A 19,030-nucleotide genomic window follows, 5' to 3' on the forward strand; every position below is an offset into this window, starting at 1 on the left:
GTTCACGAGAGCCTCATTATTTAGTCCACCACATTACTACCCTAGACCCACAATGTACATTTTCCATTCAAACGTTCCATAAATCAATGGGGCATTTACAAGTATAATCAGACAATGCAAATGCACCTTTTGTTCAGTCGGGGGCGACATTGCGCTGTGAATTAAAATTCATAATCAATTCTGAAGCTCTGAACCAACAACCAACGTGTAAATGGCAGTGCATCCCAAAGCAATGAATAAACGAAGTTTAGGTTGGACTCTACGTGTATTTATTGTTTAAAAACCTTTACTTATTATTTTTTATATTACTATTATAATTATAATTATAATACCGTTCACTAGATAATGCAACGCAGAAATATGTGAATATATCCTTGATTCATTAATGCAATGATTTCTTACCCACATCTTCCCTGGAGCAGCCTAATAAAATTCCTTTATTTTATTAATGAGGCACACCAACGGCGTCCTTATCTGTTTTCTCGTCGGTTCATCAGTCGTTCTCCTCCCACATTCTCTTGAAGAGCAGCGGCGCTCCGCCCCCCTCTCTTTCTTTCTTCCTCCTCTAAAAGCTGTTCACACCCGTCAGCTGTTCACTATCCAGACCTGCACGCGCAGCGCCGGAGCTGCACGCTGACGAGACGAGTCAGTATATTTCTGCACGTCGGTAACAAAAATAGAGGAAGTCGTGCAGCTTTCCGTGTAACTCCGCAACAGTATACTAAACGTCATTTATAGGCTCGTTACTTACGTTAAACCTAGGTGGAATAAGTCACACTTTATTTGTTTATTCTGTGGTTTATCCACGCGACATCGCACGCTGTTGCCAGAGCTCCCAGCGCCGCCAGTGTTGTGACTCTGTCCGCGTCGCGTTGTGGCATGTTCGGCGACCAAAGCAGACGAAACTGAAATCCTCATTGCTCCTGAACAGGTAAGATTTCCATGTTCATGAATAGATATCTATTATATGATAATAAAGATATGTTCGGTGGGAGTTATTTCTAATATATATTTATATTATTATTACTAGTAGTAGTAGTAATAGTAATATAATTACTGTTTATTATAGATAATACACTAGTGTGCAATATTGTAGTGAATTTTTAACAATGGAAAGTTATTAAACCGTATTAAAATTAATAGTCCTTTTGCAATTGATATAATTGTGTGACTATAAATATGTCATGCAAATACACTAATATTATTTAGCATTTCTGTTTATGTCATAAGTTAAAATTAGATGTCTGTTAAATCTGATGATACAAACATAACTTGAACTTGAAAAGCAGTTAATTGTGTTTTTACAGTGCCAACATTTTAGAAATGTTTATGAAATTGTCATTACCCTTTGTTTCATTGTAAGTTACAAGCTGAATGTTTATTCTTCATGCATACAATCATGCATGTTACATTGCAGTTTTTCGTGGTTTGCTTCAAAATAATTAATGGTCAATGTCAGCACATGGGTTCTGGCTCTTGTCCTTCACAGCTGTGACCAATTTGAATGGATTACTGGACTGTATCAGGTGTGATACATCACATTTGCTTCTGTGTCATTAATGTATTTAGCTCAGTTTGGAACTACATTTTGCCTCTGCACAACATTAGCGGAAACACAATTAAATTCTCCCTGGAGAGATGTTGACAGCCGGCAGGGACCAGGGGGCGTGTATCGCTTACATGGAAATTCAGACTGATTGGATTTGAATGTGCACCATATAGGCGACCAGATGGCAGTCGGTGACATTGACACACTTTGTGTTGACTCTGTGCCTAGTGCTCAACTCTTTGTTCGTTTTTTCCACAGTAAATTTCAGGCAGGAGTGTTTACTTCTGAAAGTTTTTTCCCTTCCTTCAGTTTCCCCCTCCTTATCCGTCCGTCTTTGAACACCTGGTAATGATTAGACTCCCTCGCATTTGTTCACATTCCAGTCGGCTAGACATCAGAGAGGTTTCCAGTGGGTTTTTATGTTGTGTTTGCAGAATTACATCATCTTTCTCTGCCTTCATATTGAGGTTTGGCATGCTCTTTGTGTATTTTGCTGATATTGATCATATCACTGTTCAAAACAATGTCAGTCAACTTCTGCAACTGACAACTGAGGCTGTTTAAACCCCAGCAGGATGCCAGTTCCTACTAGAATTCAAAAGTGCTCCTGAGAATCTTTCCCTCCTCATATTCAGGAGTGATTTACAATAGTCTCAAAACGTTAGCATATATTACATGTTAAAAACAGTGCATTTATGATTTGTTTTTATTTCTGCATCTTACGTTTTTGTCAACAGATTTTTTTTCTCTCTCTCTTTTTTTTAGGATTCAATGAAAATGTCTGTCTGTGTCCACGAGAACCGCAAGTCTCGTGCCAGTACAGGGTCAATGAACATCTTCCTGTTCCACAAGTCTTCGTACGCTGACAGTGTGCTAATGCACCTGAATGCCCTTCGTCAGCAGAGACTGTTCACCGATGTCCTGCTCCATGCGGGAAGCCGCTCTTTCCCCTGCCACAGGGCTGTGCTGGCCGCCTGCAGCCGCTACTTTGAAGCAATGTTTAGCGGAGGCCTGAGAGAGAGTCAGGACAGTGAGGTGGACTTCAGAGACTCCATTCATCCTGAGGTATTGTTTTAGCACTCAAAAAAAGTAAATTTTTTTGTACCATGTTGTGGTTTTAGGTCGGTATGTCCTTTTTTCTTTTCTAAAATGAAAGACAGTGGATTTTAGTCCATTGTTGTTATAATAAATGTCAGTGGGCTTGAAAGACATAGCTTAAAAACACTCCCTCAAATATAATCTTTTGTGTGAAAGGTTCAAAATGGTATGAAAGTGAGTAACCTATGACAAATTGGGTACAAAACATAATTGATTGAAGATTACTAAGCATGTCAAGAGGTAATAATAAGGTTTGCTTTTGAAAAACAATAGTTCTGTGGTTTTCAAATGATCTTAAATTAGAGGTTGCCACTTGTTGGTTAACTTTGTGTTTATGCCCCATTGTCTAGGTTTTGGAGCTACTTCTGGACTATGCCTACTCGTCAAGAGTGATAATAAATGAGGAGAATGCAGAGTCTCTGCTTGAGGCCGGTGACATGCTGGAGTTTCAGGACATCCGCGATGCCTGTGCCGAGTTCCTAGAGAAGAACCTTCACCCATCTAACTGCCTGGGCATGCTGCTGCTCTCAGATGCTCACCAGTGCACCCAGTTGTTCCAGCTGTCCTGGAGCATGTGCCTCAGCAACTTCCCTGCTATCTGCAAAACTGAGGAGTTTCTCCAGCTGCCCAAGGACATGCTGGTGCAACTTCTGGCACATGAAGAACTCGAAACAGAGGACGAGCGGCTAGTCTACGAGTCGGCGCTCAATTGGGTGAACTACGACCTTGAGAGGAGGCACTGTCACCTTCCGGAGTTGCTCCGTACTGTGCGTTTGGCGCTCCTGCCTGCCATCTTCCTCATGGAAAATGTCTCAACGGAAGAGCTCATCATCGCACAGGCTAAAAGCAAAGAGCTGGTGGACGAGGCCATCCGATGCAAACTGCGCATCTTGCAAAATGACGGTGTTGTCAACAGTCCTTGTGCCCGGCCCCGCAAGACCAGTCATGCCCTTTTCCTGCTGGGCGGCCCCACATTTATGTGTGACAAGCTCTACCTGGTGGACCAGAAGGCCAAAGAGATCATTCCAAAGGCTGACATCCCCAGCCCACGCAAAGAGTTCAGCGCCTGCGCCATTGGCTGCAAAGTATACGTGACAGGTGGCCGAGGCTCTGAGAACGGTGTGTCCAAGGACGTTTGGGTGTACGATACATTACACGAGGAATGGTCCAAGGCAGCTCCGATGTTGATAGCTCGTTTCGGTCATGGCTCGGCAGAATTACGCCACTGCCTGTATGTCGTCGGAGGTCATACAGCTGCCACTGGCTGTCTGCCTGCATCACCATCTGTGTCCTTGAAGCAGGTAGAGCAGTTTGACCCAGTTGCTAACAAGTGGAGCATGGTGGCACCCTTGCGAGAAGGAGTCAGTAATGCAGCTGTCGTCAGCGTAAAGCTCAAGTTGTTTGCGTTTGGAGGGACAAGTGTGGCCCATGACAAGCTGCCCAAAGTTCAGTGCTATGATCCCTCAGAAAATCGCTGGACGGTCCCAGCGTCCTGTCCGCAGCCGTGGCGATACACTGCAGCAGCTGTTCTAGGCAACCAGATCTTTGTAATGGGTGGTGACACCGAATTCTCAGCTTGTTCTGCCTACAAATTCAGCAGTGAGACTTATCAGTGGACTAAAGTCGGAGATGTTACAGCGAAACGAATGAGCTGCCAGGCTGTGGCCTCTGGAAACAAACTTTATGTGGTGGGTGGCTACTTTGGTACACAGCGCTGCAAAACCCTGGACTGTTACGATCCCACGCTGGATGCATGGAACAGCATCACTACGGTACCTTATTCCTTAATTCCTACTGCCTTCGTCAGCACCTGGAAGCACCTCCCAGCCTGAAGCACGCCTGTACTCCCATGTGTGACCCTACTGTTCCTGCAAGGTACGTTGTTCAACTGAAAAACAGAATTACCTGACTTTTTTGTGCGTTTGAATTAAAAAAGGATGCAATTTATACACTTATTAATCAAGCAATATTTTTTCATACTCTACATCTCAAATCCATGATGACAAAATTAATTCAAATTAATTTGACACTTTTATACTCATTTAAAAATTGCATAAATTTGGTATTTATAGGTGAAATATGTGAAGTGCTAGATTTTAAGATGTGCTTAACATGTAGCCAGATTTATTTTATGGTGGATTTTTTCAGTCATAGATGAACTGAAATACATTTTTGAGAACCCGAGGGATTCTAGAGGAACCGTTTGAGATGCACCATGCCCTTGTCAGTTAAGGTCATGAACTTAAGGATACAAAAATACATTATCTAATTATATGTTTTACATTACTTTATATAATTAAACAAAATATCAATGTTGTGGTTAACTTTCATGTCTTCTTTTCACCTATGTCCATCATGTAATATTGTACAGTTTCTTTGTTCATCTACACACTGTATTTGGATATAGTGATTTCAGTTATCCATCATGATTTGGCTTGAATATATATTGACATTGACAGAACTTATTAAAATCAGCAGCAAATTGAGTATTGACAGAATTAGATTGCTTTAAGAATCAAAGAGGAAAAGAATGGCAAGGCAGCATTGCTATGAATACCAACCAGGTCAACTCAGCTCATATGCACAAAAAGATATTTCTTTTTCTATATATCAGTTTCTTTTCAGTCTATCAGTTCCCCAGTGCTTTCTTTACTCTTCCAGTTGCTGATGAACTTTTTCCAGTTTTCCTTCTTTGTTTCTGTAATGAGACTTTCTGTTGTGCGTGTGTGTGTGTGTAGGTGCACTAATCTCAGCATTTCACTTTAATCGATAACTTTTTAAAGCCGGGACATTAATGGATTTATAATAGGATGCTACAGATGTCCTCTCTCTTGAGAGACCATAAAAATACTTGCTATTAGGCACTGAGTCTTGCTCAGTCTCCAGGAAATCAGGCTTTGGTCACAGCAGGACTGCTTCGGAAAAGGGCATCAGGCTTTCCAGTATCTACCTCTCAGCAGTGATATGCCCAGTGATGTGTGTGTGTGTGTGTGTGTATGTGCGCTATGTCTGGCCTGGCTGATACAGAGACTCTGCGGTATCAGATCAGTCCCCAGACTGAGAGAAAAAAAAGAGCGATGATCCTTGCTGGAGAAAATTCAGAGCCTTAGTCTTTAAGATATTCAAGCTCCACACACCTAGCAGGCAGAGATGCTAGGCTCCACCTGAATTTTAATGTGCTTGTGGGCACATGCAAATCTTTAAATGTAAAATTTAGATCCAGAATAAAATCGAGCATTTGTGTGCCTCTGTTGTGAGGAGACGGCTTGCGGTAGGGCTGAATGAGTTATGAGTGTGCAGTGAGGGGCGTTGCACCGAGGGTAATTGAAGCAGAATAGAAGACTTTTATTGTTCCTGAGGGGGAAATTTGTCTAAGGAAGGAGGGAAGAGCATGGCAAACGTGGGAGGGTTTGGGGGGAAAACACTGAAAGGAATGGTGAGGTTTGATGTATTTGGATGAGCTATTTTGGATGATAACATGAAACATGCTAGCATGAAGTCTGATCACCAGCTCAGTCCTTCTGAGCTTGTTTAAAGTGGGGTTTTGGGTTGTTGAGCTGCAGTCTTTATCTGCCTGTCTAAGAAACCATGCCACAAAGCATAATCAAATATTTGAATAATTAAATGCAACTCATGCATCACCGCTGTCTTTGTGATTAAAGGTGCGGTCACATATACCATTGTTTGGTGAATTTTCACAGACTTTTCAATAGACTGGAATTTTACATGAGGCCAAAATATTTCCCTACACAGATTTTACAATGTTTAGTCATGTACATTTTACTTCGCCAACAGAAATTCATATATATACATTACCGGTCAAAGGTTTGGAGTCAGCATTATTTTTAAGTGTTTTACAGTAAAAAAAATACAGTACAAATTGTGAAATGTTATTGCACTATAAAATAAGTGTTAAAAAGTAGATTATAATTTAATAAAAAAAAAAATTATGCCAGTGATTTTAAAGATGAACTTTCAGTTTCATTACTCCAGTCTTCAGTCACATGATCTTTCAGAAATCACTCTAATATTAATTATTATTATTATTATTATTATTATTAATTCATTAGTATTATTAGTTCAGTTTCTTAATTGATTTATTAAATGACTGATGCCTTTTATGTAAGACTACATTGCTTTCGTAAATTTAAAAAGTAAATTATAAATTATTGCTGTAACCTGACTGATATCAAGTAAAATAGACATATGCTTTAAGGATTTCAGTCATTTATAGATGCATGAAGAGCGTACTATTCACGCTGTTGCTGATTCAGATGATCTTGGTTTGAAAACCTTTGGCCTGACTCAGAGTAAAATACATTAGGTCAGATAAGGTAATTCAGATGAGTCATAGCTTTTGTTCTTCATAAACCATTTCAGTACTGTCAATCACCACGTTTTACAGTATGCTGAAATCCTTGTGATTCCGACTGTGACTTGAGTGAAAAGCACAAATCTAGCTGGCTATCCAGTGACTGTAACTATATAGAAAATAAAAAGAGAACACCTAGACAATATTTGTATTATCTGACAATTATAATGTGGACAAAACGCAGCTAGTCAGCATTTAAAGAGAAGGAAATAGAGAGTGATTAATATAAAGCCTAACGTAATTCAGATGAGTCATAGCTTTTGTTTTTCATAAACCATTTCAGTACTGTCAATCGCCATGTTTTAGTATGCAGAAATCTTTGTAATTCCGTCTGTGACTTGAGTGAAAAGCAAAAATCTATCTGGATATTCTGTGACTGTAACTATATAGAAAGTAAAAAGCGGACACCTAGACAATATTTGTATTATTTGATATGCATATCGTGGACAAACGTAGCATTCAAAGAGAAGGAAATAGGGAGTGATTATATAAAGCCTAACAATAGAAAGATTTATCTCCGCCTGGTAGAGTGAAATGAATATTTTATACATAAATTTCTCCTCTCCCTTCATGGCAGGTAATCAGTCTGGCTGCAGCGAGAGCAGAATAACCCGTAAATACTGATAGAGTGAACCAAACTCAGTAGACTAAACAAGATATATAGCCACTTTAACTTCCTCCTAAAAAACAAAAACGGAGGCAGTCATTCCATTCCTGACCCTTTGGCGCTGGTCATTTAGCTTCACTTTTAAGGTCTCAGTGACTCTCTGTATGTGTGTGTGAAATGCCGCCCACCTTGACAGGGCAGTTAATTTCAAAGTGGTGGTCCTTCCTTTGTTCGCTGAGCCATTCCTGGCCATTTAAAAGAGCATGAAGTGTTTTAAGCAAGCTTCCTCCCCACTAACAATGAAAAGCCTCACTGCTGGCCAGAGGAGTGGGAGGAGAGAGAAGACACAGATGAGGAGAGAGGGGGAGGACGGGATAAGGCAGGGTAAACAAAGATTTTCAGTCTTGCTCTTTCTTTCTCTCCAACTCGCTGTGTTTTCTCACACTCAAACTCCTGCTATCGCTCTCCCATGAGAATGCATCTGGTTACAGAGATCCCCCTTTCCTACATACAGACACACTGCTCCCTTTATCTCTTATCTTTTCCGTCTCTCTGTGAAACTGTTTTTGGACTCTGGAAGGTTCAAGGATGCTTTTTGCAGAAATGCTGAATTTAACCAGGACAAAATGGAATGATAAAGAACATACTTGTATGTTTTTAGGTAGTAGTTTAAAGGGCACCTATGATAAAAATTATCTTTTGTAAGCTGTTTGGACAGAACTCTATGTAGGTATAGTGTGTCTACAGTCATATTGGAGTAATATAATAAAAAATAAAAAAATAAATTCCTGACGTTAAAATAGGATCCAAATGCCTCCCATTTTGAAGCCCACCGCAACGTGATGGAGTGTGGTTTCAGCAATTTTACGTACATGAACTTTGTAATGACACTGTGTGTGACTCATCATTGCAGAAAGGCTTTAATTAACTCTTGAACTCTTAACTTAAAATAACATTATGTAAGATCTGCTTTCTTCATTTCTGTCACTGTGCTGTTTATCTGACGAAACCGAGGCAGAGAGCCATACCTGCCAACAGGCCCGCTTTTCCTGTCTCTCGTATTTCAGACCCATCTGCCGTCACCCTCCTGTTTTGTTATCTCTTCTGGAAAACTCCCTGAATTTCATCGGCGCCTCAGTCCTCTGCTTTTTGGTACAGTCTATAACACCCTCGGATTGCTGATTTTGGTATAGTATCTGATTGCAGCGGGTGATCGATTCCCCTTGCAGAGTACAGTTAGGGCCTACTCACACTATGGTATCCGAACCGTTTCCTGGATCGTTTGAGAAGTGTGAGTGCGCTTAATCGGGTTCAGGCACGTTTCTCTTGGCCGGCCCTGGCCAGTTGGAAGAGGTGTGACTGAGCGCGGTTCACTTGGGCTTTCTTGTGGGTACGCTTGTGTGGGAGTGCAAAACCTGCCAAAGCCCGAAACTGAAAGCAAGACGTGACTTTTAAGGGACCGTTTGATATGGATTTATTAATCATTCTTACTGTTCATTGAACGCAAACTGCCATAGTTTATTAAATACGCAAACCCCTCACTGCATGACCGATGTGCACCTGCATCAAACCTCCTAATTCCTGCAGCACGAGGACTTTGATTGTTTATGTGCGTCAAAAGTGGCTACTACAGACTTTGTTAGTTATGATAGCTTAAACCTTAAAAAATACAAATTTATTCCACTGATTGCAAGGCTGATTTTTCAGTTTTACATAATAATTCAGAAATAATATAAAAATTATAAAAATATACTGTATTGTGCTCAATATCCAACATTTATTATTTTTTATCAATATTGAAAACATTTGTGCCGGTTAATATTTTATGGCGGCTGCGATACAGTAGTTTTGTGGTAGTTCCAAGTATTATTTAATAAGTAGTTAAATTGATCGGTATTCATCTGAAATTGAATACATTTATGATTGTTTATATCAATTCATGAAAATTTGAAATTTCCTTTAAATATATATATATATATATATATATATATATATATATATATATATATATATATATATATATATATATATATATATTGTTGTTGTTTTTAATCTCAAGGGAAGAACTTTGAACTTGTTCTTTAATGGCCAGGGATATGTTCTGGACAGAAAATCTCTACCATGCTAAGCTTGTGTTGCTGCGCGTGTGCTGAAGTGTGAACCGCACATACGCGTGTGTATGTGTTTATGCCAGGCTTGTGTTTGGCGGGTGTGGGAGTGGAGGGAGGTCATTAGTCTAAGCTGTGTTCATTCACCGTCAGCTCCACGCTTAGATCAAGTGTCATGGTTCACTGAACATGTAGTCTTCTAAAGCAGCTCTGTAGATTCTACACCCAACTGGCTTGGGATCGATGGAGGCATGGATTTAGCTTTGCCCCCTTCCAGTTTCTTTGGGCTTCTGTTTGAGTGGGTTTTAATTGGCAAGCGATTCTTCTGTAACTGCAGGCTTCAGCTGCCCTTTACTGTCATTTATACGAACTGTATGCACAACTTAAAAGATGAAAGTGGGGGTTGGGAGGCACATAAGAAATAGAATGTGTTCTAATGGCTTGATTTGGACACTCTAGGGGACTTCAGCTTTCAAGTGATCACCTACACTTAATTTCTATCCTCCTTTCCAAGCTAGAGAGAGAATACAACAATTCAGAATAGATTTTAGCCATTGCGGAAAAGCTGTAAAATAATAGTAGAATCGAAGCCAAAAAGGCAAATCACACTGTATTGATTTTGGTGCAACAACGATAGATAGAAAATAAAGCTTTTGTTGTTGTACATTCGGTTGTGCTCTTGGTTCCTATTGCTTTTTTGTTAATTGAATTTACACAGCCAATAATCTGACTGAATGCCATGTTTAAGAGTCCAAGCCTCTAGGTTTGTATTATCTTTTGGCTTGTATTTCTTGTTAAACGGGTGTGGGAGCCTGACCTTATATGTCCTCTCTTCTTGTTTTTACTTTAAGTGGATTAAAAAAAAAAACATCAGGTACAAATGGTCTGAGTCAATGACCGAAGTGTATTTTTTATTCAAGTGCATAGATGAAAGTAAGGGCATCAATGAGTACGTTTACATGGACTCCAATAATCCAATTTTAATACGTTTAAGACATTATTCTGAATAAAAGTCTACATTGTTAACAGCGATTTTTGATTACCTTAATCCGACTAAAGTCATAATCGAAATAAACAGAAATTAAATTAAGACGTGGAGTATTTTATTAATTAAGTGCAGTATAGACATCAAAACATCTTAATCAAACTATTACAGTTGTGTAGGATTTTCGCCGCATTTTAAGAATTTCCTCTTAGATATGATTGGCGTTAATAGCAGGTTTGGCATGCTGGCCCAGGAGAGAACCTTGAGCTCGGAGATACTTGAGCCTAAGGCTCCCGCTTGGTCAATAAGCTTATAAGGGGATCCGAGATCAGGCAGGTCTTGAGAGCTCCCCATAGAAAAGGGAGAAAAAGGTGAAGATGGGTGGAAGGGGGGATTCTTCTGTATTGAAGATAGAGCAGTAGGGAATAAATTATCCACTTATTGTAAGCTTGGATCACTCTGATTGGTTTATTACTGATTACAGATGAGCAGCCAGTCGTGCTCAGTAATATTACATGCTCTTCTCGAAATTAGTTTATGAAACTTCACTTTGCGATTAGTATAGTCAATTCACACACGGCAGTTTGACACTATTCTCTGCACCAACTGAGTCAGTGAAAGGCCATAAACACCTGCATCACATGAGTTTTTTTTCTCTCATGGTGTGCAGTATCAAGTTTCATTAAAACTACACTCTTCCAGCAGTTCATATTCTCATCCAATATCTCATTTGTAATGGGGCCATGAATGAAATGTTCCTGAATGAAAGTGAACGTGCCAAACTGCAGTTAAAATCAACAAATTAACAATGAAACACCCAGAATTACATGAAACTCTGGAGGAAATGTGGGTAGCGTGGTGACGTAATGACTTCGATAGAATTATGTGCTACAACATGTTAAACGGGATCATGAAGGCAACATTTAAAAAGAAACTCATGTAAACACATTAATCATATTATTGTCTTATTCAGATTGAGGCATATCATTTGATTACTGATGTCTATGTAAACACAGTCACTGTGAAGTTCAAATGTGGGATCTTATCTAGCTTTCAAAGAAGTATAATGGTGGAAAGGAAACCTAAATTGAAAATATTTCTAATGTTGGTTTTCTTGTTTTTTGTTTTTTTCCCACAGAGTTCCTTGTGTCCATTTGTCGTTATTGTCTACTGGATTCCAACTGTGAAGAAACGCTATAACCCTCCTGTGCAATTTTATGAAGAGACTTTCTCCATTAAGAGCTAAGTATTGTCCACAAAGTCCAGTTGCAAAGCTTTAAAAAAAGCTTTTTTTCCAGCTGCAAGTACGCCAAAAACTTTTAATGTCTTGCTTGGAAGTTACTTTGTGATGTCTTCTTGTACATTTTGTGAAGTATCAAAATGTGGGCTTCACAGTGAAAACCAAAAGAACTGAGATGCATCCTGAAAGTCCAGTCTGCTTCCATCACAACCAGCATAATCATCAGCTTCGTTGCCCAGGTTTGTGACCGTTTTTGTACAAAGCTGATGCCATGCAAGCTGAAATAGACCCGTATGCCTGTCTTAATTTGTATACTGCATGAAGGATGAGTGGAGGCTTTTGATTGGGAGATCAACAGGAGTCTCAACGCATGATTGGAGATGTTTAAGATACTCCAGGAAAAGTACCTCACATCCTGATAGGTATCTTCCTTTTCTTCTCCCATGGTGATGTTTTGAAAAAAAGACTTTGCTCAGTAGGAGAGATACTGATGTGGACTCTTTATGGACTGATAAACATCATATTTTGCTGGTTTGAAGAATAAAAGGACCGAAGAACATTTGTTTTGTTTAACAAATTTGTCCTTCACACATCTGCACAATGAGGATAGACTGATGCTGAACTGGTCCTGTTGAACAGACCTTAGCAGCTTGGTGTGAAAATGGACACGGGCACAGTGTGTCCCAAGGTACACGTGCCAGCTGTGCGTATGCGACTAAGTGAGTGCAGGAGAGGCATGTCCTAGCATGTTCGTCTGATCGAGAGTCCATCTGCCCACTCAACACCCGATCATGCTCCCACCCCCTCAAAATAAACACCCGACAAACTGAGTGAGCATGTCCTCTGAGAAAGCACCAACAAACACTGTCCTGATCACTCACCGGCTCAACTCTTTCTTGCACAAGGCTTGAACTGTGCGAGACACTTCTGCCGTTTTTGCCTGTACTATTCTAAGCACATACAGTCACGGTAAACGTGAACGACAGAAGGAGAGAGAAAGGAGGTGAGAGCCGTTTCGTCACCCTGCGAGGGAATTCAGTCGTTATGGCAACGACAACGAAACTGTAAATTTAAAAAAAAAAAGTGCAAGAAACTGGCTGCCTGGCTTAAAATATTTCATTGCCTATTAATAGTCTTAATTTATGATGTTTATGAAGCTTTTTGTTTCGTTTGATTCATTGTGTATTAACAACATTTCTTTTTATTTATTGGTCATTTTTTTCTGCTTGCCTAATGTTTGGATGTATAGACGCTGACAGGTTTTTGTACTACGCATGGCCCAAAACGCTCTGTGTTCCTGCTGCTCTTTTGCACATTTATATAAGGGTCATTTTGACAGAGCAGGTGGAATTTGTAGTGGTCAGCGATCAGATCAAAAACTGGGAGGTTTTGGGGGTCAAAGGTCATAAGCGGAATAAGAATGGGCTGAATGATGTCATGGACTCAGATTACCCAGGGTGCAAGTGGGCAGGTCAGCAGACTGGGGAGTTGGGAAGAGGTTTTGAGAGTTGAGGCGGCTACAAGGAAAATACTTCAAATTGCAGGGGCTGCTTATCAAAAAAATGGAAATTCTGCCATCGAAGTTATTTACCCTCATACGTCATAGTTGGGTAAACTTAGAGTGCAGTGAATCGGAGAGTACAGCAAATATTTTTTTAACAATCTTATTTGCTGAAATAATAAAAGAAAAACTCTATGATGGTGTTATTAAGACTTTCAGAAAAAGGGAAAAAAAAAAGTGAGACTGATGACGGCATCCAGAAGAGAGAATAACGTCAAATTTTCTCTCAGCCCCATAGACACTGCATTTGAAACACCTCACATAAGCGGTAATTCGTTTTTGTAATTTGACGCAAAGATGATTTAATACATTCATGAATGCATATAAATGTTAGTACGTTTTTTTACAAGGATTTAAGATGCTGATGACCGTTTAAAGAGTCAAAGTAGTCCTGTGATAAGGATACACTAGGGGCCGATCACACCGAATGTGCTTTTTGTGTTGAGAGGCACTTTTTTTTTTAATTATTTACTAATAACCATGAGCGTTGTGCACACTGCTTATGCACCCTGCCTGCCTCACATTTTAGGGGTAGATCACACCAAATCCATATTTTTTTAATTGCCTTTTTGCCTTTTTTTTTTTTTGCCCCTTTTGCCTTTATTAGATGTTACATTACTTGCCTTTACAGTAATGAGACAGGAAGGGAAGTGGAGGAGAGAGGGGAGTAGGGTCGGGAAATGTATCCGAGCTGTGATTCGAACTCGGGACACCCTGAAGTGCTACCATACCATTTGTCTGCATGTAAACCACTAGGCTATAGCACAGACAGAGGTGCCTTTTTTTGAAAGATTTACTAACGGCGTGAGTGTTGTGCATGCTGCTTTTGCGCCCTGCACGCCTCACGTTTTTACCACTTGCTGCATTTGACATTTTTACCGTTGCGCGCCGTGCACTCGCAGTTGGAAAAAAAAGTCACTCCGAGTGGAAAATGGACGTTACGTCAGTCATGTCTCTTTCATTTTTGTTGAGGTGACTGCAGTGTTTGTGATGTCAAGACGACTACAGGGACTTTTGTTATCTGGAATGTGAAAATTGTGTTCAGTGTGATCGGCCCCAAAAAACGCATTGCGGTGCGCCTCACATTTTTGGAACGTAAAGCGGGTTCGGTGTGATTGACCCCTTGTTGGGCAAACTGATCTTTTTAACCATTATTAGAATTTCTTTAAGTTAGGCAACTAAATTAAAACCTATGTCTTTTAAGCACAGACCAATCCACTTAGTTCGGATGTTGCATTAACATGCATAAACTGTTAGTGATCTTAAAGCATATAATATGACCTCAAACCTCCATTCAAAAGGCATTAGGTTTCACGTAATGGAGCATTAGCGTAGTTTATCAAGTGATTTTGACCAGTGGCAAGTGACCTCATGCCAAACTCGCTTCAGTGTTCTGCCTCTGTAACCCTGCCATGCATCTATCACTGTCAGTACTGAAACTCACGCTGACCCAGGGTCTCTGTGGGTTGTAAGGATCCTGTAGAGCTATCTGAAGAATGTGACATTCGCAGCTGCTCTGAGAACAGCTGGAACCGTCACCAGCGTGTTGTAACTTTGACCTGTCCCTCACAGTTCACTGGTGCTGTTAACGTTATGATTGGATTAGGAATACGTCACAGGCACATTCCTGGACCCCTCTTAAAAATAAATTTGATGTGCTAGTTGTACAGAAGAACCATTATTCCCAAGTTCCTAGAGGACACTTTCATTGGTGCTTTTACATCTGTGGTTCGGTTCATTCGTTCTAGACCAAGGGCAAAGAAATTATACATTGTAGCATTTTTGACGTTTTTGGGTCCTTTTCACACCACACTGATAGCTTTTATGTGCAGTCATGTGACAAAATTCACATCTTGGACAGATGTTCTTTCCTAAACTGCTTTTCAATTGGTCAGAATTAACGTGCAGGAAAATGCCAATGGAACTCCCTCAAGTAAACAAACTGGCAGACACAAAATGTCGCTTTTTCCAATGGAGGGACGATTGCGCTGGCTGATTATATCCCTGGTATACTTAATAGTTTGGATACATCACTTTAGACAGACTATACATTTCGAGAATGTATAGGAGGTTTTGGTACGCTTTTAGTGCACACTTGAGTGCGATTGCTACATTCACACCTGCCTAAACAAACCGCACCAAGAGGGAAAACGAAATCTAGTGCGATTCAACCGAACTAAATAATGCAGGTGTGAAAACACCCATACACCATGTCTAAACTGTGAATGTAAGTGGTGTGATTGAGCGAATTGAGACTATTATAAGAATGTTCAAAAGTGATACAGACAGTAAACTAATACCTATTTCTGAAATATTTCACTACTTCCACTACAAATGGATTCAGAATGTTGCACTGAGATTGTCTAGACATTATAGAAGCTTAACTGTCAAAAATAACCTTTATTTTTAAGACTGGATGCTAGTGGAAACAGCCTGTAGCGTAAAACACAACCTGTGACAAATTTAATGATGTTAACCACAATGGGGTTAATTATGATAAAGCTAAATCCCAAAGTTCTCAACATAACTAAAAGCGATGTCTACATAAGGGCAAAGACCAGGGTGCTTTCATGTGACTGCCAAACGCACCGCCTGTAGAAACGATGTGTCTGTTTGAATTTTGACTGCGGAGCGACACTGTGACAACAGTTTTCGGGTAGGATGAATAGCACCACTGGCATATTGACACACAATAGCTGTGGTGACAACACCACAAATAAATGATATGGCTTTATTTGAACGGAATATATAATAATTTCTGTGCTGTTAAACTGCACAGTCACTGCAAAGTACAAGGAAAGCTCTCCTCCTCAAACCCTCTCATCTCCACCAGGAAATTCTTGCTTACAATGTTCCCTCTGGCCTTTAGGGTCTTTGACCCCCCTTTCAGAATACCTTTTCACAGAGCACTGCACACGCTGACCTCCGTCCAATCAGAACACCCCGTCCTGCCCCCTCGCATAGCACAGTTGCCACAGCAATGGTCAACAATCATGGCTCCCTCTCCATTGGAACTGGTAATAGTCAAGTGTTTTGTTTTTCTCTTTTCTCTCCCTCTTACTCCTTTGCCCTCCCAACTTCCCTCTCTCCTTCTGCTCAAGTGAAAGATTGATTCGGAGGTGGCTCTTAAAGAACTCTTAAACGCTGTATGCCTTCACAAACAGACGCATTGCTAAAACACTGTCAATGTTGGGCTGTACTGTTTGTTTGTTTTTGTGAGTGTCATTTTTCTTTTCATTTCTATATGTGTTGTATTATATAATTGTATTGTTATTTTATCTCAACCACTGCGGTTAACATTATTTTGTACAAGTGATTTTTTCACAATGTGAAATTCATGGCTAAATAAAGATAAGAGTTTTTCCTCTTGATAGATATAAACGTGTGTTGCATTTTTCAGCTTTTCCTGATTGACTGTGACTGACTTTTTAAGATTCTGAAGCAAGTTTTCGTGCCTTTTTAATGCAGAGAAATGAAGCTTTTCGTTCCAGCTTATTGGGTGCTCATTAAAACATTTCTCACATATCTGGCCAGATTTATATGGCAGGCAGCACTTGTCTGTACAAAGTATTAAATGGGTGTGTGTTTATTAGGGGCCCCTATAAATGCACAAAAAAGGGGCTGAGATCATCTCGTCGTGTCTGCGAGACAGGAAGTAACAGCCATACGTGACCCGTAAGATTCTTTTCCTTTTATTCCAGTGTTTCCCTGGCAACCCTGACCATTATCTGCAAACTCTGGCAGCTGATGTGAAACATGAAAATTTAAAAGACCTCCAGCACCACAGGCCTCCTTTTCTTGTCCTCTTGCCATTTTTTAGTTCCTCCTACGTTTGTTTTCATCCTGTTACCTTAATTCCTTAATGAATATCAGATAACTGTGTGATCTATTTTTAAACATTTGAAATGGTTTGCATTCTCAATAACATGCAGTGCTCTTCACTAATATTGGCACTTAGTAAATATGAGCAAAGATGGTGCAATGTATAAAAACAGTGTTGTTTAACAGTGTTTCTCAACCACATTCCTGGAGGCCCACCAGCTCTGCACATTTATATATCTCCTTAACCAAACACACCTGATTTAGATCATCAGCTCATTAGCAGAAACTGAAAGACCTGAAATGGCGTGACAAAGGAGACATCCAAAACATGCAGTGCTGGTTGGAATGTGGTTTAGAAACACCAGTTTAACATATAAAAAAAAATTTAAATAACAAAAATGTGTTACCATAAAATATCATCGTCACCTTGGAATTATAAGGTTTTATCTGACATTTGTCATTTTGAGTTTATATTCTTATTAAATGACAATTGTTTACATTATGTGAAATTGTTTTCTAAGTTATTTACATTTTATTTAAATAAATTAAACAAAAACAAAGGTTTTATCTGGAACTCCTGCTTGCCTCTAGGTCTTTTCTGTGAGCCAATCAGCATTTCGAAAGCAAGCATGAGGACCAATCAGGTTCAGTTTTCTTTGTCATTCCGACAGATTGCTCCGTTGACAGCGGGAAAGAAACACAAAATCAAAATCGACTAAATAATGTCGCACCACAAAAAAATTGAGAAGAAATGTTTTTATATTACATAAAATGAACAGCTGCACTGGACAAAATAATTAGCACATCCTTGTATGTTTAATTTCAACAAGGGGGATATTATAATTTTAAAACATTAAATAAATGTTAAAGAAAGCAAAACATTCTACTTTCTAAAACATCAACACATTGTTACAACACCAATTTAAAAAATAATTAAATTAATAACTGATTGTATTTGTGGAAAGTGGAAATAGATTGTAGAATTAGAATATTCTATTTGCCCTGTTTATTTTACCCCAATTTACAAATGTTAGAGACTTTTGATAATTTACATTTAGAGTACATTTAGGGTCTCTGTCATCTTTTGGGTTTTACAGTGTACAGAAAAAAAAACATTTATTGCACTATAAAACCCAAGAGTCAACTTTATCAAATGAAATGAGTGTAGTTAACTCAAAATGTAATGAAAGTTAATTCTACTCATTTGAAGAAAGTTTTAAACTCAGTGTTGAAGGTAATGAGTTAATTAAATACCTCATTAATTTAACTTAAATGAAGTAAGTTCGCAATACTCATATAGATTTGTTTTTAACTCAAATGATTTGTAGCAATCGGTTTTCTCAAACGGTTTGAGTTGCCTTAACTTATTGGGTTTTACAGTACTCGGTTGGTTTAAGTTCTCTTCATTTTTTGGGTTTTACTGTGCTCAAATTTCTTCGTTTACTTAAATTGATTAAGTTCACAGTACTCAGGATTAGTTTTTGAACTTAAATGGTTTGTTGCAATCGGTTCCCTTAAATGGTTTGAGTTACCTTAACATTTTGGGTTTTACAGTGTGGGGTTCAGAAAGTCTCAAAATGACAATCTGAAATCACCACAAACTGTTAGAAATGGTCACTCTCTTAAGTGTTAACAGTATTTTGTTAATATATTTTAAGCAGAACATCACATTGTTAAAAAAATACTGA

At 39.3% G+C, this 19,030-nt stretch overlaps 1 protein-coding gene across 1 annotated transcript; it reads left to right on the top strand.

Annotated features, from left to right (window-relative positions):
• The first annotated feature begins 595 nt into the window (after window positions 1-595).
• On the top strand, window positions 596-16,901 carry enc1 (ectodermal-neural cortex 1). The gene is made up of 4 exons (XM_682408.8): window positions 596-931; window positions 2,315-2,614; window positions 2,998-4,522; window positions 11,858-16,901. The coding sequence occupies exons 2-3, from the start codon at window positions 2,321-2,323 to the stop codon at window positions 4,477-4,479; spliced, it is 1,776 nt and encodes a 591-aa protein (XP_687500.2). The 5' UTR covers window positions 596-931; window positions 2,315-2,320; the 3' UTR covers window positions 4,480-4,522; window positions 11,858-16,901.
• Window positions 16,902-19,030: the final 2,129 nt, after the last annotated feature.

The sequence above is a fragment of the Danio rerio genome, chromosome 5 (genome assembly GCF_049306965.1).
Source record: "Danio rerio strain Tuebingen ecotype United States chromosome 5, GRCz12tu, whole genome shotgun sequence".
Taxonomy (NCBI): Eukaryota; Metazoa; Chordata; class Actinopteri; order Cypriniformes; family Danionidae; genus Danio; species Danio rerio.

What these genes read in the sequence shown, in the direction of transcription:
- enc1 (XM_682408.8), top strand. Translation starts at nt 2,321, where the DNA reads ATGAAAATGTCTGTCTGTGTCCACGAGAACCGCAAGTCTCGTGCCAGT. An exon ending in GAGACTCCATTCATCCTGAG is followed by an intron (nt 2,615 to 2,997) that starts GTATTGTTTTAG and finishes CCCATTGTCTAG; the next exon opens with GTTTTGGAGCTACTTCTGGA.